General features: G+C 46.4%; 1 protein-coding gene across 2 annotated transcripts in view; it reads left to right on the top strand.

Moving 5' to 3' along the window:
- LOC136099669 (ALK tyrosine kinase receptor-like) overlaps nt 1-10,742 on the top strand; it is a 74,192-nt gene extending 63,450 nt beyond the window's left edge. For both annotated transcript variants that reach the window (XM_065834098.2, XM_071805917.1), the window contains 6 exons: nt 175-267; nt 1,980-2,081; nt 3,465-3,599; nt 4,178-4,268; nt 5,371-7,429; nt 9,833-10,742. In XM_065834098.2, the coding sequence (XP_065690170.2) occupies nt 175-267; nt 1,980-2,081; nt 3,465-3,599; nt 4,178-4,268; nt 5,371-6,075 (1,126 nt within the window). In that variant the 3' untranslated portion in view covers nt 6,076-7,429; nt 9,833-10,742. The remainder of the gene's footprint in view (nt 1-174; nt 268-1,979; nt 2,082-3,464; nt 3,600-4,177; nt 4,269-5,370; nt 7,430-9,832) is intronic.
- Nucleotides 10,743-11,037: the final 295 nt, after the last annotated feature.

Raw genomic sequence — 11,037 nt, forward strand, 5'->3', positions numbered from 1 at the left:
ATTGGAATTTGGGACATCACTAGTTATCCATAAACACTGCCTTATCTGGCTTTTGTGGGCTCTCTGCAGCTCAGGAAAGTAGCTACTATTCTTTGTTTTCTTTTTGGCTGGCAAAACGGTTGAATGATTAAGTGGTTCTTCTCTTTCTCTTGCTTTTCTTCCCTTTCCTTGTAGGGATATTGCTGCCAGGAACTGCCTCCTTACCTGTCGAGGGCCTGGGAGAGTGGCTAAAATTGGAGACTTTGGAATGGCCCGGGATATATACAGGTAGCAGAGCTAAGCCCAGGGTATCTGCAAGTGGCAGCTGGCTGAAATGAGTGAGGAGTGGTGTTTGTGCAGGAGAGCAGGCTCTACCCTGCTCTGCATAACGCTAGCAAGGCAGAGTGGAGAGATCCCACCCTGCTGAATCCCAGCTAATGCATTTTTGGTGTTTGTCTTCGTGCGTAGTTTAACTGTGCTCTGCAGACTTTTCCTACTCCTGACAGCTTTCTTCTGGGTGATGAAGTCTGATGGTCATGGAGGGCATTTTTCCTCCCTCTTGTACTATGTCCTCAGTTTCTTGTCTTTAGCTTCTCCACACTGAATGGCATCGATGTGCCCTTTTGTTTTTGTGGTCCCAAATCATTCTGAGTTTAATCTCTCTCCTTGATACTACCTCTGCCCCTTTGGTTTGATGTCATCAGTAAATCTCCTCAATTTACTGCAGATAAAGGAGGAAGGTGCAGAGGAAGGTCAGGAAAATGTAATCAACCAAACTGGAATTCAGCCAGGATGCAGGGTTAACTACTCTGCTCTTGCGGGAAGTGCCAGGAAATCTTTAATGACCACAAGCAGTCAGGGCTGTAGTTTGATACCTCATCTTCCAGATAGCACCTCCAGAAGCGCAGCACCTTGTCCTGCTGTGCTGAGGAACTGATTTGCCTCTGACTCGGAAGAAGGAATGCCTTGTTCTCAAGTCACCCACACTGTTTATTCCAGTGCCTTGCCTTCTTTTTTACCTGCTTGGGGATTCTCCTGTGCAATTACTAAGCCAGGCCTGGCTCTGCTTAGCTTGAGATCTGACAGTATTACAACCTGAGGTGATGCAAACAGTGTGCTACCTGCAAAAGCCCAAGTGTGTCAGAGCTGCTTATTTTTTTTCCTTCTCTCCTCCCTCTCCCTTCACAAAGAGCCCCCGCTCTGCCACACTGTCTGATGGGACTCTGCTGGGGCAAAGTAGCATCTGTCACACAATCAGCAGAACCAACTGCCAAGATGAATGCTTTGGTGCTGAGTTTTCAAAGATGCCTTTGAAGTTTGCACATGTTTCTGTGTCCAGGAACATCCTTTGGATGCTCTGGCTGTGTAGTTATGAACAGTGATACCACAAGCAGCCTACTGCAGCTGCCAGTATGGGATCCGAGGCTTGTAGATTTTATTGTAAATGACGATGACACTAAAGGACGGATGTTCTTCCTGTCTCAGGAGCACGGGAGGTGGTTTGTGTACTCCTGTCCCAGCTCTAACAGTGAAGCATCTCCCTCATTAACCCCTGGTTCTCAGGGTTTTGCATTTCACTTGCAGTTCTTCAGACTGGGTACATATGGAACAGACCTTGTTCATTTTTGGTGGGGGTGCACAAGTTGACCATGTGTGAGGCAAGGTGGAGATCTTGCTGTGGCTGAGAGGTGCAGGAGGATGGCCCTGCCAGCAGCAGAGCGGTGTGTGAGTAATTCAGTAGGAGTGTGCACACAGGTAACCATAACTTGGGTTCACCAAATCAGGCCTAAAGCGAGGGACATGAGAGCAGTCATTCCCTGGTCTGCCCATTTCCGCTGTTTTTGTGAGAAGGAGCAGATCTCTTCAGCTGTGCCATACTGTTTTGTCTAAATTGGTCTCTCCTCTGGCTTATAATTTGGATATTTGTAATTATAAAAATTCTAAATTAATTATATTTTCTGAATTCTTGGCTCACTCTCTGTTTCGTTTGTTCTTTGCAGAGCCAGCTACTATCGGAAGGGGGGGTGTGCAATGTTGCCTGTCAAATGGATGCCTCCTGAGGCTTTCATGGAAGGGATATTTACATCAAAAACAGACACATGGTGCGCTTCCTTTCTTTCTTAGTCCCATCTGTCTGTCTGTGTTGTAACCTCTTTTGTAGAGTGTGAATATTTTGTAAAAAATGCATGTTCATTTCTCATTTACTAAAAAGACAAGCTAGGTCTTTCAAAGCCACTAATCTTGGAGGAGACAATAGAACAGAAAGATCAGACCTGTGTGAAGGCAGGTGCTGCCAGGGAGGTGAGCAGGCGGGGAAGGGAGGTTGAGGCAGATGCAGGTGCCACTTTGCTGCTACAGGGAGGAACATCTTAGTTCCACGCTGAGGAAAGCAGCACGGGAGACTGCAGGCAGGGTCCATCCTCCAGTGAGGAAGAAGAGCATCATGTACACTGGCCCAGGTTGCCCAGAGAGGTGGTAGATGCCCCATCCCTGGAGACATTCAAGGCCAGGCTGGACGGGGCTCTGAGCAACCTGATCTGGTTGAAGATGTCCCTGCTTATGGCAGGGTGGGTGGACTAGATGAGCTTTGAAGATCCATTCCAAACCAAACTATTCTGTGATTTTATGTATTGTGGCTTTCATCTTTCTCCTGGCCTGCAGCAGCACTGTGAGCTCTTGAGTTGCCAGTGGCCACAAGAGGGCGAGGGAGATTGGGTGAGCAGGAGGCAAGAGCTCGGGAGGTGTGTGGAGGGGATGCAGCTCCAGAGCAGGCCCTGGCAGAGGGGTGTTGATATGAGCTCTCTGTGGCTGAGCTGCTACCTGTTGCAGCACCAAGCACAAGAGTTTCCCATTGCTGCACATAGCGCTTTGCAATTTGAATCAGTAAGGGGGTGATTTCCAAGCAGCTGAGCAGATTTGGAGGGAGTCCTGTCCTGTTGTCCCCAGGGCTTTGCAAGCCACACCACACAAGCCCAGCACTGTGATATTAGCTGATGAATATTTTTGTTGTACTCTGAGCTACAGGTGGGGGCTGTGGGGCTCAGAGCATCAGTGGGTATTCATTGGTGTGTTATTTCATGCAGAGTAGCTTAATCGAGAGGGAAAGTTTGTTGTAAGTGATCAGGCCACTGCTCCACTCAGTGCTGTCTCCAGCAGGGACTGATGTCTCAGAAAAGCATAACCTGACTTTCTCATTTATTACATCTAGTTGAGCAGTGCTGAGTACAAGGGTAAAGCAACCATATTTACCTACCTAGGCTTCACTCACTTAACAGTCAACTATTAGCATTCATTAAATTACTCAAAGTCCACTGTTACAACTATGCAGCTTATTTATGTCTGAATCCTGCAGCGGTGATTTCCACAAGCTGCCTGAGAACAGACCACAGAGAGCAATGTTGACGGTGCTGCATCCAGGGGTGTTGCCCCTCAGTGATGGTCATTCCCATATCCTTCACTTTGTTTTCCTTCTCCTCTGTGTTCAGGTCCTTTGGCGTACTGCTGTGGGAGATATTCTCTTTGGGATACATGCCCTACCCTAGCAAAAGCAACCAGGAGGTTCTGGAGTTTGTAACCAATGGAGGAAGGATGGATCCACCTAAAAACTGCCCTGGCCCTGTGTATGAAATTTTAGCTTCGATATATTCATACAAATAAGGTTACGTTTGGATGCTGTTCTCTAGTCAGAAGTTAATCATTTGTAAGATTTATCTTATCTTGACTGATCTACCTTATTGAATTTAAGTGCCAGTGACTTCCCTACTAGTTAAATTTTCTGTGTGCTTTGGAGAAGAATTCCGGGCCCCTTGGAGAAGTACTGGCTACTGCTTTTGCAGTCAAAGATGCTGCCATATTTCTGTGTCTTAGGTTAGCCCTGAAACCACTAATATATGAGGTTCTTCACAGGTAGGGAAAACTGGTCTCCATTACCTGTAGCCTTGCCTATCTCTAGTGAATTTCCCAAGGGATTTCAGGTGGGTGGGTTATTTCTCTGATGTGCTGTGGACGTCACCCCACTGGTGACCACATTCCCGTGGTTACCATCACCTCAGCTGTCTGACTCTGGGGAAGGCAGAGCACTTGTATTTATTAAAGTCAGAGTGGTGATGTGTGCTCGTGGTTTCTAGGATGCAGCAAGTTGCTGTTCTGTACCAACAGGATCTGCTATTTATGAGCATCTCCCGTTCTCCTCTTCCAGGTACCGCATTATGACCCAGTGTTGGCAGCACCAGCCGGAAGACCGGCCAAATTTTGCCATAATCCTGGAGAGGATTGAGTACTGCACTCAGGTATCAGTGTTCATTTGACTCGACTGAGAGGGGTGGGGAGGGTTCCCGTTGAGGAGCAGTTTAGGCGAGGCAGAACATGCAATGAGCAAGCAGTACTGCATTTCTGCAGTCAGCCTGGGACCATTACTGTGTCAGCCTGGGACCAGTGGCTGGGGTATTTACCCCAACAGAAGGCTGATCCTTCTTGTCTTTTACTGCCAAAAGGCACAAACTTAGCTTTACAAAGAGTAGACCTGTAGTTCTGCTCCTAAAGGCACAGATTCTAACAAGCAAAAGAGCTAAGACAGGTCAGCACCCATACATGTTTCCCATGTGTCATGTCAGCCACTCCATCCCAGTGTTCACCCTTAAGGTGTGGTCAGCACTGAGCAGAAGTGGTCCTGGCTTAGAGCACCTTTTCCAGGTGGTTTCTGCGTCTGCGCACATTTTTCTAAATCTGGCCTCAGTCAGTTTTCTTTCCCTCACTGGTCAGGAGGCTTGGTCTGTTTTTCATGTGTGTTTGGATCCCGGGATGGAGAGGCATTGTTTTCTGCTATCTATAGCTTGCCATGTCATCCTCAATAATTAAAAGTTGCTCAGATCACCACATTTTCTCTCAGTTTAATTTTCAAAACTGCTTAAATAGCTCAGAACCGCAGTCCCTATGGATTCAGGATTCAAGGGGTCTGGCAGTATTGCCTTCTCTCTGCATTCCCATTCCTCCCTTGTTGTGTGGAAGCAATACTTTCATGGCTGAAACTTTCTCATATTATCTGAGAATGTTATGAACTTCGAGATGATATAGATTCCAAAACAACATTCCCACGGGAAATCTGGCTGGACATAAAAAATGTTTTTCATTGGCTTTGTTCCTCTGCTGTTCTGTGATGAGTTTTAGGGTTGCTTTTTTTTGAAGAGTTCAATTTTAAGGGTATCCTATTGCATCTCATGGCTAACTGTATTTTGCCAGCATCCTCTACCTATGGAATATGGGCTCTGGGTGGTGGGAAAGATGCTCTGTGATCATAGCACGACAGCTGTCAGGCATGTCAGGTTTTTTACCAAGTCTGAGTATGCATGATGGTAGCAGGCTTTGAGAAATCCTCATTGTTCTCCCCGGCAGGATCCAGATGTCATCAACACTGCTTTGCCAGTAGAATACGGCCCATCAGCTGAGGAGGAGGAGAAGGTAGCGATGCGCCCTGACGATCCAGAAGGAATTCCTCCTCTCTTGGTCTCCACACACCAAGATAGAAAGGATGACAAGCAAACTCTGCCATCTCCACCACCCCTGCCATCAGCCACTGCTGCTGGAAAAGCTCTCGGCAAAGTGGGAACCTTGGAACCGCCAGTCCCGGGGAAGGTGCAATCATCCTCAGTGGGGGGACATATCAACATGGCCTATGCCCAGTCCAATCCTCCTTCTGAGCTGCACAAAAGCCGGAGCTCCAGAAACAAGCCCACCAACCTCTGGAATCCAACCTACGGTTCCTGGTTTGCGGAGAAGCAGGCCAGCAAGAACAGTTCTCTGCTGGAGAAGGAGATGCCCGAGAGGGAGAATTTGGGACAGGAAGGAAACTGTACTGTGGGGCCCAACATTGTGACTGGCCGACTGCCTGGGTCCTCCCTGCTGTTGGAGCCATCTTCCCTAACAGCAAGCATTAAAGAAGTGCCTCTCTTTAGGCTCCGCCACTTCCCCTGTGGGAACGTCAACTATGGGTACCAACAGCAGGGCTTACCCTTGGAAACCTCCACGCCACCTTGCACGAGCAGTTACGAGGACCCCGTCCTTAGAAACAAGAGCCACATAACCCAGCAGGGGCCGTGAGAGCCCTCTACCCTCTTGACTTTTCCCCCTGTGGCCCCTGAGCATTGAAGAGATGTCCTGTTACCCAACACACCACGAGCAAGGGATCCGGCTGCATCACCTTCCATTCTGTGCCAGCTTGCTCCAAAAGTGCCACCCTCGAAGCTGTAATTTCAACTGACCTGAGAAGGTTCCAATCATTGGAGTAAAAGAACCAAGGGGGAGGGAGGATACAGGAAAGAGATGCTATCTGCAAGGCCCGGCTGCTGTTGCATCAACTCATACGCATGGTTGTTGTCATGCCCTTCCTGTGAGCTTTTCTCAGTTGTTCATTCTCTGCTTAAGTGTAAAGCTGCAGCTCACCGAGTGTTTCATGTCTGGGGTTTCCTTGCCAAACCTGTGGTTGCTGTGGAACACCTGGAGGTCTCCGGCAGCTGCCAGAGGTTGTAGTGGGTTTGGGGAGAGCATCCTCCATCCAAACTGAAAAAGGATACAAGAGCACTGAATGGTGACGCGATGGCACGTGCCCAAGTTGTGTCCCAGCTACAGTCCGGTCTTCAAAAGTCCTTGAATGCACAGTGGTGATGGCGGCAGGGCAATACACTGGTCATACCACATTCCTTGAAAGAGAGAGGAGAGGAAGCACAGAAGATGGGTGTAGATGCTATGAGGTGTATTCTGGGTTGGGAGTGGGGAGGGTGTTGTTTGGCTGGGGTTTTTTTGTTTTGTTTCCTTTTTTTTTTTTCCTTTGCTTAAGAACTAAAACGGAGTAAAGCCCTTTAAAATTCCTTCTGGCCTACGAAAGTAGGAATGTCCTTCATCAGGAACTTGTGCATGTCAAGCAGAACCAAGGTGAAGTTTTAAAGGACCATAATCATGAGAGGAACTTTCACCATGCCCTGAAAATGGACAGCCACCCACGTACCTCAGAGGTTTACAAGAGCCTTTGATGTACCCTGTACAAACGACAACATAAAAGCAGAAGACTACATCGTGCCACAACCTGGATGCCAGATACCGTCTGTATTTGCGAGGTTTAGCCCTTGTTCTTTAACAAAAAGTGTATGATACTGGTTTAAAGATAAGCACTGCATTGACTCATTTTGTACACCTCGTGCATGAAAAATATTCCAGTTAAGTGTATTGTCAAAACATAGGTGTAGGAAATAATTCATGTGTAAAGTTGTGAATTAGTAACTTCAACTTAGGGTTGCAAGGAGCTGTTTTAGCATGAATGCTGTCTGAAAAAGGGATGCCTGTTTCCAAGGAAATAGGTGTAACGGAGCACCAGCAAAGGAATGTGGATGTGTTCTTCAGTCTGAGACTCTTCGTTTCAGTGAAGTGACTGAATCTGGCCCTGGATCCAAACATGGAGGTAAGCTCCTGTCCTCATAAGGGAACAAACCAGAATCCATATATGCTGCTCCTAGCCTTTGACACATGCAGACCGACAGCAGAGGGCTAGGTTTGGGCCACCATCCTTCTAAAAAAATAATAAATAAGAAGGGGGAGGTAGTGTGCTATCCTAACCTGCCCTTCTGCCACCTCTGATACACAGAACAAAAAACCTTTTTTAGATGAATGCCAAAGCTGAGTGTGAGGGTCGGGTAATAGGGCTCTGTTCTTGTGTTGGGAAGCTTGAGTCAGGAGCTGCTCCAGATTTCATGTTCATCTGCTAGTAATCCAATGCTGCTGCGTGAGCTTGGTGGGGATCACAAGGGTTACACGCCTCGGCTGCTCTCCTGCTGCGTGCAGGCTGCTTTAGCTTGCATTAAGAGAATATTTGTGATCTGCGAGATTATGAGGCTCGCAGCTCCCATCGTGGAATAGCCACTGGGGAGGGATTCAGTCCAGCGTTGGACTGTGTTCCTGTCACACGGGCCGCTCATTCAAGCTCAATGGGGTAGTTTTCCAGAGTCTCAGGAAGGCTGATTAATTCACCAGGTAAGCACTATCAGAACAGTTTCTTACACTGGTCTGTTACTCACATATAATAGCAATTTTCATTTAAATATTTTAGTTTTCTCATTTTCAAAAGGGCTGAATCTCGTCATCATTGTTTTATTTAGCTCTTCTCTGCATAGGAGCACTCTGAATGTTTGCTGTCCTGCCTTTTGCATGTTACTGAGTGCAGGATCTGACCTGTACACTGATGAATGTTCTTAAATAATACACAAGAAGTTGCAAAGTTAGTGATGTTTGACTAGTGGAAATTATTAATTCTTAGATCTGGGGCAGAAGCTCTGATGTGGCACAAAGGCAGATAGGCTGCCAGGTGATGATGTCAAAAGTAGCATTTCAAAAAGAAGCGTTAAAAGAGCGAGCAGCAAGATATGATTGTAAGTTTGTGGGAGTGAAGGGGGTAAAAGGCCCCTGCCGTGCTAGGCAGTTATTTTATCCCAACTGAAATACTATTAGAAGAATGAGAGTTGCAAACAAAGGAGGAGCTAAACACATTACTGCTTCTTACCTATGGAATACGTGAGGAGATAATTCTGGCCGAGGGAAATGGTGAATTACTGCGGAAATTCTCCAGTCTGTTGAGTATGGTGCATTGAGATAAATCCTGTTCCTGCACTAGCAGGTGGTTTTCAGTAATCTTCCTGCCAGTGTCTCCAGTGTACAATGCTTTGTTGTGGGGTTTTTGTGTTGTTGGCTTCTTTTGAATCCTCCCCATTAACTCTTGGAATTGAGAGGAATTCAGAAATCCAGTTTGCGCATATTGTTAATATGAAAAAAAACCAATTCTGAGCTCTTCCAGAGGAAGCATTCAGGCTGGTAGCCCTGTGTGCTGTCCAAGTACAGTACCCCAGTTTGCAAAAATCATTTTGTAAATATTGATGCTAATCAAATCTTGCCACTCAAAAACAAGGCTTGGAGCATTTGCCTGTCCTCTTTCTTAGAAAACAACTAATGCCATCAATGACAAATGATTTCCATGAATTAATTGCCTGTACTAAAGGCTGCTCTGCTACCTGTGTGCAGCTGCACCACAGAGTTTCCTGGTCGTTCTGCAGTGGCATTGCTTAACTTTAAGCACCTGTCCTGTTGCCAAGGCATTGCCAGGATTTCAGTGACAGTGCAAGATTTTACTGGTATGGCTGGGATGCTGTGAGGAAAGCTTTTCTTAATGGTACCCAGTTCTTCCATCACTCAAGTAACAATTCACACTCAGGCTCAATCCATTACTACAGCATCCCAAAGGGTAAGGCCAACAGACTGCAGTTCAGAGGTTCTAGACTTGGCGTGCGTGTAAAGAGCTGAGTAACTTACTCAACACAGTTGTAAGGAGACTGGCTTACATTCTGTACAAGGAGGTACTTGATAGAATTTATCATTTCTTTTGCAACATCTAGAAGTGTTCAGTGTCCATGTTTCTTGTGTTCCAACTTCTAGCAGTTTCATTCTAGCACATTTTCTATAGCTGTACACCGTTAGCAACAGCATTTTGTCCAGTCATAAACCAGGAATTTTGAATTTGTGTCCTGTTCAGTTCTCAGAGCTGCAGGGAACAGAGGGGCTTAGTCACCATGAGCTATCAAGACCAAAGCAGCCCAGCATGTGTTAATGCCAAATTCCCTCACAGTGACGTAGGAGGGAAAAAAAAAAATATCAAGTTATTTTAACCCTCTTACTTGTTTTTGTCTATGACTTTTTAAAAAAAAAATATAATTCATTGAGACAATATAAACAGTTTTAACGAACTTGTTTTTAAGACTTAATCTTTTCCATTGGCAATGATTACGTTCTTGTCTTACGTGTCTTCCTCACTCTGCAGGGGAGCAGCAGGAAGCAGTATGAGCTACAGGATGTAAAGCACGACTGGGAGAATCCTGTGCTGCCACTCTTACTCTGAAAATGGCTGATTTCCACCTGGATTTTAACTGTTTCCTGTAAATGTTAGGTAGGTGTCTGATTCTGTAAGCTGCTGAAGGTAAATGAGGTTGGGATGCCTGTTTGTCTGCCTTTCCACCTCTCCATCTTCCTTTTCGCTGCTGAATCTTGTTTCTCCATCCTGTGCCTGGAAATGGAGGCAAGAAGTTTGGGTGGTTCTGCTTCCTCGAGTGGTGGCAGGAGAGTGGCTTTGCTCTAGCGAGGAAGGAGGTTTTGATACCACGGGTTGAAGGCAGGGGGCTGCGTTAATGTGGCTGAGCCCCTCTCAGTGCTGTGGGTCCCTTGGTGTCCCCCCGTCTGTGCCCAAAGGCCACAGGTTCGGCACCAGAGCAGCCACAGCAGCGCTGGGGGCAGCTGCTCACGCTGCCTGATGTAAGAGGTGTGAAATGGGCTCTGAAGGACTTAACTTTGCGTGTCTGCTCCTGTTACTGAGCCCGTCTGCTGGCTGACAAGAACCTTGAGATAGGAATAACATAAAACAGCCTTTCACTGCAGCAAAGACATCAGCGTTTGTCTGTCCCAAAGCTAAACCCATCACAGGAAAATGTCCGAATTGTCTGCATCTGGCTTCTTTTAGTAACAAAGCTTCATTATAGGAGTGTCTGTCTCATGTACAGCAGTTTATGCAACATTGTTTATAAAGGAAGGGCCTGTGGGCTTCAGGGATACTATAAAGAAAAATACTAATATATGGTCATTGAGTATTTTGTATTGAATAGTGTATTTGTATTGTAAACAAGTGTAGTGAACCACAAGGCATGAAGACAAATAAAATGGCTTTCTCTGTGTTGCGCTGTGTAATGATTGGGTCAACGTCACATCATTTTTGTAATAACCAAGGGATGGCTCTGGAGATCAGTTTTCACTTGGTAAAGCTACAGAAGGACAGAGAAAGGAGTTGTGGTGTTAAACTGAGAGTCACCTTCCTGGTTGGCAGCAGCAAGTTTGACTTGTTTGCATTGCAAATGTCGCATCTCCCAGTTTCTTCCAGAGAAAGGTGCCAAATCACCAAGGTTGGCCTTTACCTGTAGGAGACTGGCCAGTATAAAGAGAACAAAGTATATGGTTGAAGAGAGAATCTAGGTGTTT

This window comes from Patagioenas fasciata, chromosome 3, assembly GCF_037038585.1.
Source record: "Patagioenas fasciata isolate bPatFas1 chromosome 3, bPatFas1.hap1, whole genome shotgun sequence".
NCBI lineage: Eukaryota > Metazoa > Chordata > Aves > Columbiformes > Columbidae > Patagioenas > Patagioenas fasciata.